The sequence below is a fragment of the Clytia hemisphaerica genome, unplaced genomic scaffold, assembly GCF_902728285.1.
Source record: "Clytia hemisphaerica strain Z4C2 unplaced genomic scaffold, Clytia hemisphaerica genome assembly, whole genome shotgun sequence".
NCBI lineage: Eukaryota > Metazoa > Cnidaria > Hydrozoa > Leptothecata > Clytiidae > Clytia > Clytia hemisphaerica.
In genome coordinates, this window is record NW_027103722.1 from 733,638 (window position 1) to 750,572 (window position 16,935).

Here is a 16,935-nt window from a genome sequence, read left to right on the forward strand (position 1 = left end):
TCAAATTCATTTCTGTTTGAAAAAAATCAATTTTTAAAGCTGAAATTCAACGTCTGGAAATAATAAGCAGTATGCTCTGAAACAACTTTTTATGTAGTTGAACTATCATTGGGTCTATAATGCTAATAAATGAGAAATCTACATTCTCGGGGTCAGGTGCTATAAGGGCACACATTTCAATTTTTCTGTCCAAAACTTTAGCACTTTTTGTAAATATGCTTGCAAACTCCCGATCAGCAAGAATAGTAAAAACCTTCATCCTTCTGCAAGCAGAGCATGTTTGCAATTTCCTCACAGGGTAATTTCCAAGCGCTTTTCCTTACCACCATTTAGGTATTAAAAATTGAGTATCAATGTAGTGGTATTAAATGTCGTCCACCATGGTTGGTAGACAAAGAAAATTTTTGCCCTCCAAACGTCTTAAACAGGTGATTTCTTGCATCTTATAGCCTAAAAAATCTCACTTGAATATGAAAAAACAACCTTGATTTGAAATGTTTTGGAGGAGTTTGATGTAAATGTTGATGTCAATCCTCATCTTTTGATAAAAGCAATTCTTTGCAAAGGGTCTGCACGGATAGTCATGTGACTTGTGTTTTAGCCAATAGATTTTCTGGATTTCGAGGGGAAAACAAACACTGTGTTCTAACTAACTAATTAAAATGATTTTGTTGATAAATTGTTTGTTTTTATTTGAGTATGTTTGATCTCTCCCCCCTCGTGTGACGTCATTCCGTGGGAAAGAATACTTTTATTTTGAACTAAATAAAGTAACCTCATTTCCATATTGTTTAAGAAAGTTAATTTGAAATAAGGACTTTAAAAATCTTTCAATGTAACCAAACTATACTTTCTATCACCACAAACCTTTTTTTGATATACCAAAAAATTTGAGAGAGACCAATTTAATTTGTTGTTCTACGGGCCTGACCGACCCTATTTTTGCTAAAATCAAAAAAATAATAATATGAGTCTCCACTACAATATACACACTAGTTATTTGTAAGAAACAAATTTGAATAAAGCTGAAAATTAATTCAAAAATTTGAACAATTTAGAAAATCAAACATTCCATACACCAGGGGGGGGGGCACACAGTTACTACAAGACAGTTTGACACTTACTACGGTGGTGGGTACTGTTTAAAAAATTTTGAAAGCAGTTACTACACAGAAGTAACTGCTGTTTAGGGTGGCGTCTTTTTCCAAGTAGCCTCAAACAGTAACTACAAAGTGTAGTAACTACTGTTTTGGGTGGTGCCCTATTGCGCGTGCAGCGCATCTCTTTTGGTAAGACGTACGCCCGGTCAATTAAAATACACCTGCCTACCTGTCCCCTACATGGCTTCGTGAAGAAAAAAATTCATGTATGACTACATGTTAGAGAAATGCACGGGAATGGACTTGTCAACTTGATGTTGAAGACTTGTGTACTAGTGTACTAATCACAGAGCCAAGCTAATAGTTCAAACAATCTTCTAGCTGTAGCTTTTACTGGTCATGTCTGATTTGAATAGCTACACTACTGCTTGCCATGAAATTTTATTACAAAAATGACTAATTCCACAACTGATCAGAACTGATAACCTTCTTTTATAGAAAAGTCAAGCCTCTTAGCACATTTCAATGGGCAATTAAGAACTAATTGGTACATAAGTTAAGTTTGGTTCAAAATTTCTTTGTTTAAATAGATGTTTCATTAGGTTTCATTGTGTAGTTTATGATTAATTCAGATTAATTCATATTTTGATAAAGAGATGAAAAGTATATTTTAATTCATTTTTGCAAAATATGCGACAAGGCCAATTTAAGACTGTTAAAAATAAGTACAGTCAACTTGGGAGTTTTCCTTATGTATGGATTACTTTCCACAGCAGAAATTCGAGAATGGTACCTGAATTTTTTTCCCGAAAAATAGTTACTATGCTGGTGTAGTAAATGCAAACAGGGGTGGTGCCCAAATTCTTTTTGTAAATGGGTGGTGGTCCTAAAAAAAAGTGCTGAAAAGGCACTTACTACACATACTGTCTTGTAGTAACTGCGTGCCCCCCCCCCTGCATACACTAAGATTTTATCATTTGACTAACTAGCCCAGAGAAAAATTCTAAACCTTTATTATTTGAATACATGCCTTTTTAATACTCAAATATAAAAAAATCAAAAATTTTTAACTTGGTCATTCAGTGTAGCTGGAACCTCGATATTCCAGGATTAGAAAAAGCTATACCTGTCATCTTTTTTCTTTAAAGAATCAACAAGCCATCAACATCCATAAATTCCACACATTTCCTAAGAAACTTTTAAAATCATCTGCAATTTATGACTTTCCGAAATGAACCAATCGGGTTATGTATCAGAATTCCTATGGGAGTTCTTTTCCGAAATTTGTAAAATAGCTAAGTCGGCAAAAAAACTTTTCCCGGGGGTTTGAGGAAAAACAGAACTGCTATCATTTGTTTTTTATTTAACCAGATATTTAAATTTGGGCTCAAAAATACTTAAATAAATAAGTTAATAATATTCAATATACTATTTGTATCTCTTAGAACATACACTTACAGAACGACATCGTTTATCATTTGGAATACCCCCGTATTTGGATCATTCTATTGTGGGCGCAAATAGGGCAGAAACTAAGTAGCACCCTCAGTGCAAGATTGCCGCCTCGTCTTTATTCGTCCGCGCGAGAATGCGAGCTAATCATTTTTTTCTCACGCACTTGAGGGGAAAAGGAAAGTGATCGATATTCTTTGAAGGAAAAACGTCAGAAACAAACCCAAAGACCAAAAGATGTATTTTGTTGTTGAGAATCGATCCTGTGTAGATGAAAAAATTTTTGCTTTGCGTTTTTTTCGGAACGCTGAAAAACTCTAACTTTGATCTTCCTTTAAGGTAAAGAGGTTGCAAGATTTGGGTTAGAAAGGCAAAAATCGCTAAAAAGCTGGTAAAATCGTAATCCTCAAAAATCGAAGTTCCAGCCTCACTGTCATTAGTCAAAAAAGTCATTAAAATTGATTAGCCTATGTGATGGAGTGCAAGGCTGAAAGTCACATGAATACCGTGAGTGGTCCTAAATCCGACAGCCCTGCCTAATTCCGACCCTCCAAATAAAGGTTACCGTAAACAGCCATAACTTGCAACACGGACTTAACTTGCAACAGCTTTGTTTATTTAAGTTTTCTCCACGTTGATTGCTTCGTTATCTTTCATTTTTTCAGGGAATGTTCGAAATGGTAAACTACACGTTAATCAAGCAAAACAAACCCGATTGAATAATTTGTTGCGAGGATGAAGATGAAAAAGTGAAAATAATTAAGTCACTCCAATAAACCCCCACGCTTGGGCGATTTACGTCCTTTTACGATGCGATTTCTAGAAAGTTCGAAAGAAGAAAGACGAGGCCTTGCTGGGTCAAAATCCGCAGCTCGTAGAGTTTTTCGTTCTTCCGTATTCTTCGATTGAAGTTGCTAGATTACATTTCACAACGAAGAGACATTTCAATGCATAAATTGGATAATTACCAATGCTTAGTACTAGTAATTGTATGGTTTGGAGTGCAATCCTTTGTTACAAGTGATTAATCGTTAATTGCACGACAAAACATACGATTCCGAGGTAATCGTCAGTAAACATTCGAAAACCTCCTTTTTTTTTTGTTTAAAAAGAAAACATTGCAATGTAATTTTTCTTTGTTTTCAATTAAAAGAAGCTATTGTAACGTAAAATTTTGTTGTTCTTTTTTATATTGAAGAAAAAAAATGTCTTTGTTTTTTATTAGTAAAAAAAAGTCTCTGACACAGGACTTGGGAGAGAAAAGAATAAGGGGACAAAAGTGTCCCCCTGTCGAAGAGTGCAAAAAGTGGTAATAGTGCAATTAACGATTAATCGCACTCCTCTAAACCAATCAGATTCGAGTAATTTTGCACGGCTGACGATTACATGTTAAATCAATCAACCATTGTAACTGAAGGATCTCAGCTGAAGTTCTGCTTCCTACAAAAACTAATCATGTTAATAACAAGACTGGTGTCATAAAAGTGCCTCAAAAGAATTTTGATTTACGGAAAAAGAATGACCAAAAGATTTGACGGATAAAAAAAGCAACCGTTTGCTTCAGGAATACAATGCAATCCCAACTTGTAAAAGTATAAGAAATGCAAGAAGGATATGAGCTTCTGACAAGAAAAACACACCCTGTACTCGCTAATTTTGAATTTTTCTTAAGAACTTTTTTAATCAAAAGTGATTATTTTTCCTTCAAACATGTTCCGAAATTAGTTACTCTTAGGTGCCAAATAAACGCCCCCCCCCCCGCTTGTTAATTTGGCTACGTATTTCTACGGGGTAACAAAAATTTTCTGGTGTCTGGAATGGCGTGGCGCCAAATGATGTAAAACTTTTAAAAAAGCACAATACAATGCTGGAGAATCATAAAAATGGCATTGACTCCCACTTAAGTCCATTCCTAATGAGCCCCAAATTCAAGGCATTAAAGTGGTGATTTCAGTCTATTCTATAGAATACAAGTTTCACTTTTTATTTACCTATTTTATGAACCAGTGGACCACGATTTTCGCCATTTTTATTTCCGCGGTCGACCGCGACCGCGGCCGCGGCGGTTCTAAGAAAACTCCAACATAAAGATCGACTTTGGTTTATGGTTTATGGTGTTTGCTTTGTGTCGGATAAAATCTATACACTGAAATATCTTCCTGCTTTCACTTTCGTTTTCATCGCTGAAAAAATATTTTTAAGCTTTTTTTAAAAAACATTTTCTTCCTGCTTCTTTTCTTATGACTATGCTCAAACGTTGAAATTGAAACCCTTAAACTTTAGTAAGTATTTTTATAGACGAATTTCATATCAGATAATATATCTTTTCAACTCAATAGTTTTTGGAAAAATGGACTTGTTAATTTTATATTTAGAGGTTTGCCATCGGCATCGCCAGTAGCAGTAGTGTGCAGTGTGGATGGAAACAAGTCCACGCTGAATTGTTATTTGATTAAGGTGAGGTGCACGCCAAAAAAAAATCAGCTTATGCGGAAAGGCGGTCGAAATTGCAGGGGGTAAGCCCCCCACAGCCTAGACTAATGTTAATTTTTCTTTCAGAAAAAAGACTATAATTTGTTTAACTTTATTCCTGCAGCTTCCCAACATCCAAGCTCTCAAACATCACAAGCCGAATGAAATTACTTTCGATTTCCCATAGAAATTATGCGATGAAAAATCCGGGGGTCGAAGAATGAAGACTTTTTATTTCCGAACAAGTTATCTTTGCTTATAACGAAATATTACTTTTCAATATATTTGCTAAATATAATGTTTGATTACAAAAATACTTTACACTGTATTTAAAGTTTGAAAAAGCCGACTCTACTATTCTACTTAGCTCTTTGCTTTCATGTCTAACCCCCGTCTCAAAAGAAGTCCCAGAATCCCGAGATTTTTGTAGTCGGGCGTTCAAAACAAAGGCGTTTTTATTTTTCCGCCCACTTATGAATTTTTCTTTATAATAGGCATTTAAAAAATATCAAATTTAAAAATAATAGTATAAAACCTTATTTTCTACCGTTTAGTATTTCTTCTAAAACGAAAAAACAAAATACACTAGAAAAATAAAGAATTTACGAGTGTTATCAAGCCACCCAAAATGAACTTTCATTCGTCCAAGTCATCGAATTGTTGTATACGTCACGATGTATTGTCAACCATTGTCCAATCCCGTAAGCGATTGTAGTGCCGTCAGTAATAATCTGAGAAGAGAAAAATAACATTATGACATCACACAAATAAATTACGCTGGGAAAGTCCGCGAGGACAACATGGGGTCTTAACATTTTTCCCTCGCAAGTTTGGGGGGAAAACGAAAGTACTCTATATTTTACGTATGGGGAAGTGTAAGAAAGATTTACAAAATAGAAAAGTTTCATTTTGGGTTTAAGAATCAGTATTGTGAATTTAAGCGAGTTTCTATTTTGCAATTTTTCTACAGAGCCAAATAAAGATTTTTTCTATTGTTCTTGCTCGATTGCCTCTAACAATAAGTTCCGTAGTTATGAGGTTATCGAGACGAAATGTGACGAATTTGCGCGGAAACGAAATTTAACATTAGTCTAGGCTGCCCCAACGGGTCTAGGGCTGAGCCCTGGTGTGGGTTCAGCTCAGAGGGCAAAGCCCCCCACCCCGAAAGCCCTGAGATTTTGATCTGTTCTCATGCCTAAAAGTTGCTCAAAATTTGTAGAAAAAGAGCTTGAATTGCTGGTACTTCTAAGAAAGAAATGTATAAAAGTTAAATGAATCATGAACATGAGCCATATTTTAGGAATTAATGGGATGATTAGGGATTAATGAATTTTAAAAGCGCTTTATATTCTATTTACACTCTATGTCGTTATGTGACGGTCAAGGGAGAGCGAGGTAGATGCATTTAAACCTGGCGTAATGAAATCGGGCGTTAGAATAGCGGTGCTCTTCTCGTCTTGAAAAGCTTTGATCTACACCAATATTTTAATTTATATTTTCATTATGTACTCCTTACGCCAATACGCCAAAAGTAAATACTGCCTCACGCCAAGTATATACATGCATAGCCCTCAAATGAATGACCTGTCTGGTCATTGAAATACAAACTTAAATCAAAACAAAAATGGTAGAGTAGAGCTGGGAACGGAGCTGCGTAGTTCATTTGTTTTGAAATTTTGCTGCTTTGATTGGTCATTCATTTGAGGGGTATGCATATTAGCCTCCACTGATGCAAGTTATCCGATCTCACGGTACTGTTTTAAGATCACTTTGGCAACAAATTTGTTTTGATACTTCCACCAAGTTTATCAATCACACTTCTTCTGTCATTCATATACAGACCTGCCAACTTGAGTTGTCCATTTTGCGTGCTAAGTAACCCGGTTTTCGGATTTTCCAAAATCAGAAATTGGGGTGACTTTTTTCGAAAATCAGAAAATCAGAAGAACTATTTTCCAAAAATCAGAAAATCAGAAAATCTTTTTTCTGAAAATTTAAAAATCAGAGAAACTTCTTTCCAAAAACCGGGATATCGAGGAAACATTTTTCCCGAAATGGGAAAATCAGGGAAATATTTTTTCGAAAATCGGAAAACCAGGGAGACTGCGTCAGAAATCAAGTTTTTCAAAAATTGCGTGAGACAGTCTTGAAATGTGTGGGTTGGCAGGTCTGCATATATCACAAAATAGATATGTCTAGAAAAGTCATTTTAATAGCTGCATCTGACAAAAGTAATTAACCATCTTTTTATGTGAATTTGAAAGATCTTCTACGTGGCTTTTTTTTTAAACAAAAGATAAATAATAATAGTCAAAGATTAAAGAAATTTACCGTTAACTTCAATTGCAATTGACTTGATATCACGAGGTGGGGTTTTCAAAAGTTGTAAAAATGAATGACTAAGTCAGCTAAATCTTGGTACCATTTTCAACTTTCCCCAAACTTTCCCTCCTTGAAAATGAAGAAAAAGAAATCAGCAGCAGCATCACAATAGAGGGCATCACGTGGTAATTTGCTCATTTTATTGAGGATGTGGACAGCTTGGGCGTGGGCGTGGGCACTCTCTAATTCTCCAACTGGTGTCAGCCAATTTTGAAGGAAAATAAAAAAATTAAAAAAGGGCGCGCTAACTTTTTCTCATCTTTAATAATTCTCTGAAAGAAGTGAGAATTCAATATGAGAGTTAGATTATCAATGATGTGCCGCAACGAATTCCTTGAGTTTATACAAGATAAAAATTTATGATCATAAACATATGCTCATCGTGCAAAAAAGTGAAACATGGGAAAGTTTTCTTTTTTATTTGTGCAATCTAAATGGAAGATTTGGAGAATTTTCTATGTAATGTTTTCAAACTCTGTATTTCTAAAACAATTTGTAAAATCATAAATGATATGATGTCATAAATCTTGGCATTTATCATTTAAGGATCATTAAAAGATATTGGGCATTACCATTTACCTGTTATTGGTTGAAAATTCATATTATTTTTATGTTTTGTTTGAGATATACAAGTTTTATGGTCTTTCATGGACTTTGAGGAAAATGTGGTGGTCTATTGAAAAACAAATTATTACAATATGCCCTCAGCCAGTTAAAAAGAGATGAATTATCTCCAGTTTTCTTAAGTAAAATTAATTAGATGATGAAATATTTATGCTATTAGTAATTAGTTTTATTCAATTATTGCTACAATTATTGTGAATTATTGCTTCACAATTCTTATACATATACACTTGTTCAACATTTTTATCCATTCTCAACTAATCTGTTAATCACTTGAAGAAGAAATTCCTTACCAAAAAACAATGAAACCGTGTGGTAAAATTGAATGTATCTATTTCATTCAGGTCAAAGATTTCTTTACTCTTAGAATAACATCATATCAAAATGAAAAACAGTTTTGTTTCTTTTATTTTACTTATTGTTTGGATTGACTTTGGAAATTGCGATCTGAAAGGTCATTTGGAGCCTTTAGGTCAACAAAGAGAATCAGAAGGCCATATTGAAGTTAGGGAAGATGTACCAGATGTGATTACATTCCATAAAGATTACGTTGTTGGAAGTAAACCAGTTGTCTTCAAAGGTGCTGGTACAAATCTACCAGCTTTTCATTTATGGACAGATGAGTACATGATGTGAGTATAAAGAGGATGCTTTTTTTTTTATTCATTCTTGATGGTGACGAGTGATAATCTATTTGTGAAAATGCTTTAAAAACATGACTTCTCACGTATTTATGATGAGATCAAACTATATAGTAATAACCTAAGACTTTGATTGCCTATATATCAAGAACAAGTTAAGAATATTTCAAGGTTTCACGGATGCTAAAACACTTGATTTCTTAGGAAAAAGGACAAAAACACTCGAAAAATGGTGATAATAAGAACATTTTTAGGCTTAAAACTCGGAAAGTTAAGAACACCAAAAGGATTTTTAGATGTTCTTGATAAATGTGTAAAAAATACAAAATCAGAAATAACCTGACTCTAATTTGTCATTTGGGGCTGAATTTGGCAAAACTAACTGGTTACTTATTTATAAGATCACATTGTTCTTGGTCTTCTATGTGCCTTTCTCATTAATACCAAAGTTATTTTATTTTTGAAAAATATAAATATGCTCTTTGTTAAAAAACCTTCTCTAGGGAAAAGTTTGGAGACATTCCGTGTGATGTTGAAGAGGGCAAGAAAGAGAATCGATCACAGGGCATGTGGAAATGGAATTATAAGAGGTTTCTTGAACATTATCAAACAGATGATGTGTACATGGTCAACAGTTTGAGAGGGAAATTACTTGGTAAGTTTTTGTTTTACTGGCTTGATTTGATTAAAGTATCGTTGGTTTTAAATCTCTGATCATTGATATTCGGAATTTGAGAAGTGAGAAAATACAAGGTCTACAATCTACGTCAAAACATATTGCCAATTTTGCTTCATTCCTAGTTTTTGGAAATTTGTAGTTCAGGTCAGAAAGTCACTTTTAGGCTATTTGTTAAAAATGTAATCGAATATTTTTCAATTTGGGAGGGGTTTATAGACTTTCATGCTATATTCTGAGCCTTTTTGGACCATTCTAAACGTTAAGTCTAGTGTTAAAACTCAGAGTTAAAACTCTAGCCTTCCAACCTAAGTTAGAGCGCTTCCAAATTGTTTGTGGCAATAAGATTTCGTGAGGGTTTCCCTTTTCTCTCAAATATAATGTTCTTGATTTTAACTTTCAACAATAGCTTCAGACCACAGCGATAAGGGAAAAAGAGAAGATTTTTTTTGAGGAGGATATTTTCACTTGAAACTTTATTGTACTTGTGTATATAACAGCTCAATTCTGATTTCCCCTTACCTTCAATGCTAGTATTTGGAAGCTTTAGATATCAAACTAAAAATCTTCTTCCTACTGTGTTCATAACATACATTTTTTCTGAACTGACTGCAGACAACATACATATTTTTAAGATATATTGAATATATTGTAACTAGCATTTTCACATCTAAACATCAATTTTAAGTAAATCAAAGGACGTGAAATTCTTGCCGGCTAATAGCCAGCCTTGTTTTCACCGGCAAAAGCCGATGATTTCTTAGGTGTAGTCGGCAGTGTAATTACATTAGAATATTTATGTACTTAAAAATCGCTCGGAGATTCACATATAAACAAATCAAAAACTAACTGTCTCAACCTGTATTATCTTTTCTAAACAGAGGATCTTCGCTTACTTCCAAGTTTGTCATGTGGTGGCTTCACCAAAGTAATAAGTGACGTCATCATGTGGTTTTCCAGTGGAGGGACTAAATCAGTACTTCATAACGATCGCATTGATAACATTAACTGTTTGTTTAGTGGTACCAAAGAACTTTATATGGTTGATAAGGTAAGGTTTTTACTCTTCAAATTTGCATCTTCAAAATTCTTAAACCTCCATTATTCATAGTGTGAACCCGGGGGGATAGGATTTATAAGGGGATAGGATTTTTCTGATTTGAGCTTCTCGCATCATCATAGTGTGTAGAGGGGTATGAACCCAGGGGGCTTTTAGTAAGACTGCCTTACATTTTACAGCAAATATAAGGGATACCATGTTTTCTGACCCCTTTTTGAATAATTTTGCCTATGTCTCTCTCCACCCATGTCAATTTAATGTGAAAAAGCTTGTAATTTAAAATTGTTGATGAATAAACAAACGAGATCAACTTAGTTTTAAAAACAAAACCTTGAATCTCTAGAAATTCGAAGAATTCATAGATTTTGATGCAGAAGAGGGAGCTTATAGCAAAGTTGACGTGGACGCTGTTGACCTCGACAAATACCCAGGAATCGCTCAAGCACCATGGTGGAAAGCCAAAATGCAAGCTGGAGATTGTCTTTTCATTCCTGAAGGGTAGGTAGTTTAGAAGTAAAACGCTCAATGACTATTCGAATCTAGGGAGAGGAGAGGAGCTTTACTATGTTAAACGCTGTCGAGCCTTTTGGTTTCTGCCTAGTAGACCCGTCTTAAGCCTGTCTGTCCCCATAATTGATAGGGCTTCTATATGTATAAAATATTCAAATATGTTGCCTCAATTCTATTAATAGAGACGATATTTTACGTGGATAGCTTAGTAACCTAGGACTATTAGGCAGTCTCTTTTTTCACGGGATCCCCATGGCTAGTAGACTATCTATGAACTGAAGGGAATATTGGAAGGAAGGAGCCCCTGTTCTGACGCCTCTTTGGCCACTTGGTCATTGGGCTTTTCCAGAAATAGTCCGTGCCCCCCTGTTGAGGTTAACGATTTTTGTTCAAAAGTGGATATCCAGGGGTTAAATATCTACAAGGGGTGGATATCCAGGAGGTAAAGTTTCCTTTCAAGTAAAAAATACGATACCAGGGGTAAGCATCTTTATAAGAGAGGATATCCAGGGGGTTGTGAGTATATTTCTAAGAGTGGATATCCAGGGTGTCTTTACTAACAACGTACCCAGGGGGCTCGATACTTCGAAAAATCAATATCCTCAACAGTGGGGGTAAAAAAAAATTCTGGGAAAGCCCATTGCTCCATGAATCATCATAGCACTTTCTTTCCATGTACCCCCTACAGATGGTTCCATCAAGTTCGATCTCACACTGACAACAAACGAAACATGGCTGTCAACGTTTGGTTTCATCATCTACCCCTCATCAATCAAACAGAATGTCAACAAATTGACCAAGAAGAAAACTTCAACGCATTCCGGACGTATGATGGTATAAACATTGGAAAGTCCATAGAAGGTGCTAGGTAATTGAAACTAAAACATATTTTAAGTAAGTAAGTTTGCGACCGCTACTCCTTTCCCTGGATTTCTCCACTTACCCTTGATTCGTCTCTTTAGTTGCTGAGCATCAAGCAGAGAGACATCAAGTGCCATTTTGGGACTCTTTGGTATGACCCGACTAGGGATCGAACCCACAACCTTGCGCAGCCGCACCGTAGCTGGATGCTCTATCTTCATGCTACGGTCGCGTATTTTAAGAGTATATCTTAAGTTCATCTAATAAGTTTGAGATTCTCGACCCAGTTTATTAATATTGGAAGTTTATCTTGGCTTGGATCAAAAGATTTACGTTTGGCTATGTTTCCTCCACTGTTTGTACTAAGACCTACTGATTACCTATAGTTTCCTTAAGGTGTGAATCACAATGTTATCATAGACGTAAGATAAATTATTTCTGAATAATAAAGTTCTAAAGTTCATGTTTTACTCTAGGACTTTTAGAAGCTTTTCGATTATTTCTTTGGTTTCCATGGTCAGCCGGCTCGGCCAACTATGAATTGAACGAAACTTTGAAAGAAGCGTGGACTCGAATCAAGGAGTGGTTTTTGGGCGATGTCTTTGGTTTTCTCAGAACGCTCTAAAAGGACTCTGCTTAGTGACTTGTATATTTTTTCGTAGATTTTTACTACAACTGGAAGTCAAAGATGGACCTTTGAGTTACAAGAAATTCGTACGAAGTGTGAGAGTAAGTCAGCGGCATTTTTCTCACCGATTTTTTCCTACATCCTGGTGAATGATACGGGGTGTATTTATTTAAACCTGATCCTTTCAACAGATGAATGTAGTTGTTCCCAAATAATTCGTGTTAGTTCGTAGAAATTTGAAATCCTTGCAGTCTTGTAGCTCTCAACTCTCTTCCATCAAGCAGATTGCACATCCGTGGTATCCTCCCCTGAAACTACCTTTCATAAAATTACAGTTGAATTTTTCATTATTTTTCAAAATTTCAGGAGCATTCTGATGGATTAGCACGTAAATCCGTCTTCAAAAAGGTTTGTGCACTCATTTTATTTTTTTTTACATTAGGTGGAAGGCTATGGTCTTGTTGGTCTTTGATCTTATCTCTCGGCTTTTTCTGCTGAGTGTAACCAAGGAACTTTAATAAAGTAGTAACAAAAACAAAGCAATTTCTCTTGATTATACCCCTGTCTCCTTGAAATATGCGTTCTGAGGCTTCCTAGGGTCCTTGACAACAAGAACACATCAAATTTTCTTTATTTTACCCCTGTCTCGTCAGAACACATAAGATCACTTCTTTCATTTTTTCTTTAGGTCATTCCATTGTTGGATAAAAACAAAGATAAACAAATCACTCTTGAAGAAGTGAACGCTTTAAGTGACGACGAAGTTCGACTAGCTTCTCAGCTGTTTCCAATGTTTGCACTTGAGGAAGAAGAAGAAGAAGATGAACTCTTTGAAGAAGATCCAATGTTGGAGAAGAATGAAAATGAAGATTTGCCTCCTGTTAAAAGTGAAATTAGTAGTGGTAGTAAACTTAAGAAAGAACTATGAAAAATTTATATCTCCTTTTAGGGTCGCTTTTCATTATAGGATAATGAATTAGAATCTCTAATTCGAATTATGGGAAATAATTCACTGAAAAAAGTTACTGCATAAAACTAGCGAAAAAATCTAAAGGCTTGGGGACACGAAAAGTTTTTTTACGACTTGGTGCAATGTAACATGCTCCATCCCACCAACACAAGAATAAAGTGATGGGATGGAGCATGCTGTATTGAACCAACGCGAAAAAAACTTCTCGTTTCCCCAAGCTTTAAAGAATCCCATGATTTTTTTTTTAATGCGCATTAAAAATTTCTCAAGCATTCAAAGGAGTTTACGCATGTACTTACCCACTGAAAATTCGAATTAACGAGAGTATCTTTCTGTTAAGGGGCGGGGTTGGGCAAAAATTGTTCAAAGTAAAGAAAATTTCGAATGAATAAACGTTACGAATTATAGAGTGTGTTCTTCAAATTGTTGAGAGTTTATAAATTCTTCTTTACACTGCGTCTCCATGGCACTATACACTTATTACCTGAAAGCTCGACATTACTTAGAAGGGCAGGCGGAATTTGTTCATAGATTTATAAAGCCCGAAGTGCTAGATGGAGTGCTATAAGCCCTTCCAAGCAAAAAAATGTGAATATCGCAAAAAATATTGTTGCTATTGTTTTCGAAAACCCGCGAAGCTTCTCATTGGTCAAGCGCTAAAATTCTATTGTAATGTCACGTGACTTAGGTAGGATTTCCTACCTAACCTCGGCACACTTTTCAGCAAAAGCATGATATCTAGCCCTTCGGGCTTTATAAATCTATGATTTTGTCAGTAAAATGAGATAATCATCACTGCGTCTTAACTCCTCATCTTTTATCCACCCACAGAATGAAACCGAGGCTAACTTTCTTTTAAAATGAAACTTTTATGATTTTTTACACTAAAAGCACATAAGAGCAGCAACTTAACTGTAAGATTTTAACGTTTTCACCTACATTTTGCCTAGAGTATCTTTTAAACGGGGTTATAACCTATGGTGTTGCTAGCCCGAATGGCTCAGCTGCGCTCTTTAGTTTTTTTGTTTTTTATTTTGGAATTTTTTAGTTTTTTATGGATAGGATTCTTTTTATTTTTTATACAGAATATTAGGCACAGAATATTTTTTATACATTTCTAAACAGGTTTTTTTGATATTTGGCAGTTCTTGCATTATATTGGCTTGGCCACAATTTTCAGATTTTTCGAAACAATTCTTTTCCAAAAGTTGAGATGTTTGATTTTTGAATTTCAAGTTCTTGCTCGAAAACAATTTGGAAAAACTGCCTCAGATTTGGAAATGATTGAATCAGAAAATCAGGAGGTGTTATCCCGGGACGAATAATGTTCGAATCCGTTTTAAAGGCTTACAACTTCAGTACAATAGCGCTCCGCAACGCATACGTCATAATTATTACTTTTCATTTTTTTGACATTTGGACGAGTTGCAATCCTACAATTCAATGTGGCTCAATTAAAGATACGTGCAAGTTGTTTTATATCTTTTGTCAAATGATGCAATTAACGTGAAAAAGAGATTATGCAAAGGTTGATGGGATTGGAACTCGTACAAACACGTCGAGAGTAATGATTATGTCAAAAATAAAATCTATTTTTACATTCAGCGCGGTGCGCTATTCTCTCATCATTAATGGGCTTGTATTATTTTCTTTATTTTATACAATTTTTGATAAATTTAAAAATTTATAATATTTATTTTAAATGGGTCAAATATAATAATTCAAAACTACCCGAATAGACTACACCATTTTCTAAAATGCACCCACCAAGAAAATTTTCAGGTATCCACACCAATTTCTAAAATGACCTACAATCATGTATATCATTATCCTTGCATTGAGGTTACATAACAAAACATTTGATTACGTCACGCAGTCAAACCGTTTATGAAATATAAAATCGTTAAAGGTTTTCCTGTAAGACTGTTATGATTAAAATTCTTAAAATTTGCGGTAAAAAAAAAGTGTCACTGCTTTCAAATAAAATAACAGTCATTTGAAAAATAAATGTTTTTAATTCTACTCGTTCTTTAAACTGGCTTTTATAGCCTTCCCGCTGATTCACCTACCTTTTTAATCCGAAAGGTATTTTTCTTATACTATGTAGGTGTCTATTTTGGTGTCATGGCTTTAAATGTCAGAGCAAAGAAAAAAGGACAGCAAAAAATCGCACAGAAAGATGTAGCATACAAGAGGTGCTTAGTGATCTTTGATTCGTGCGAGAGAAACGAAAGTACATTGGTGCAATCAGTCGGCTCTAACTGTATTATAAGATATAATGGGTATAATATTTGTGTCATATCACATATATTACACAATGATGCTATCTACAGGATGTTATATCCCTACTACATAATGTCTTTGTTAAACCTGAACCAAGATGTACTTTTGAGTTTAAATAAATCCAGCCAAATTTGTCCCATCCATTCCCGGAAATTTTCATATAAATCGAAGCAAACTTGCAAAATATTATAGATATCGATATTATAATTGTTATCACGAGCGATTATATCGCAAGCCTAGCCCTGGTGGGTAGGGGTTACTTAGGCAAAATGAGTACTGGGTATGTGCTAGTCTGAATCGCAGACCTCTATAGATATACTTCCTATAATAAGTAGATGATGAGCAGAAGCCTAGATATGTGTGAGCTGTAAGGGTCCTATTTTCACACCCTCGAAAGTCTCTCATTGGGGTACAAAAACCATTTAAAAGCAAATTGGGTATCTGGGTCCAAAATTCACAAAAATCGAAATTTCTTCTCTCAAAGATTTGTACGTGCGTGATTTTCAAAAATTTGGACAAATATAGTGAAAATCGACAAAAATTATTAGGCCGTGGCCAGTGGATTGTTCATGTTTCAAAAATAAAGAAAAAATTCAAAATGTCTGGGACCAACTTTTTGATATGTTTCTTACTCAATTTGAGGGTGCTGGTTCGGAATTTGAATGTTACCAAGCTTGAAAACCCGCAGTTTTTGCGTAATTTGCGATTTTTTGCGATTTTAGGCAAAATTGTAAGCCCTGAAAATTCGTGATTTTTGGGGGGTCTTCAAAATCAAAAAAGATCTATACCGCGTGCATGACAAAAAAATGTATTATATCAAAGTCTCAACTTTCCTAGATCAAAAGTTATGGGCGTTTTTGTGGTAAAGAAGTGCTACAATCAGGGACAAAATACTTGGCACAAAAGGGAAATTCACCGGGGTGTTTTGAAACCACAATCGATTTGTAAGTGCTCTCTAAAGTAGGTTCGAAGGGTAGAGTTTTAACTCTGAGTTTTAACGCTAGACTTAAGACTTAGGACCTTAGGATCTGAGGATCCAAAAGTTCAAAAATGTTCCAATAGGGCTTGAAATATAGCCTAGAAACCAATAAATCCCTCCCAGATCGAAATACTCGATGAAATCAAGTTGAGGGCCTGAAATTGACATTCTCGCTCGAACTTCAATTTTCGAAAAATTGTAAATTAGCCAAAAGTGCAAATATATTATGGCACGGATTGTCTCAGAAACTGAAAAATGCCAAATTCTGCCCAGCGGGGGGTCTAATTTCAAGTTTCA

The 16,935-nt window shown here is 35.1% G+C and overlaps 1 protein-coding gene across 1 annotated transcript in view; it reads left to right on the plus strand.

The window, feature by feature from the left end:
- Positions 1-13,436, plus strand: part of LOC136804606 (bifunctional peptidase and (3S)-lysyl hydroxylase JMJD7-like) — a 243,570-nt gene extending 230,134 nt beyond the window's left edge. The window contains exons 2-9 of the mRNA XM_067061211.1: positions 8,398-8,662; positions 9,175-9,326; positions 10,229-10,398; positions 10,751-10,905; positions 11,606-11,785; positions 12,441-12,507; positions 12,773-12,814; positions 13,095-13,436. Coding sequence (XP_066917312.1) covers positions 8,415-8,662; positions 9,175-9,326; positions 10,229-10,398; positions 10,751-10,905; positions 11,606-11,785; positions 12,441-12,507; positions 12,773-12,814; positions 13,095-13,334 — 1,254 coding nt within the window. The 5' untranslated portion in view covers positions 8,398-8,414 and the 3' untranslated portion in view covers positions 13,335-13,436. The remainder of the gene's footprint in view (positions 1-8,397; positions 8,663-9,174; positions 9,327-10,228; positions 10,399-10,750; positions 10,906-11,605; positions 11,786-12,440; positions 12,508-12,772; positions 12,815-13,094) is intronic.
- Positions 13,437-16,935: the final 3,499 nt, after the last annotated feature.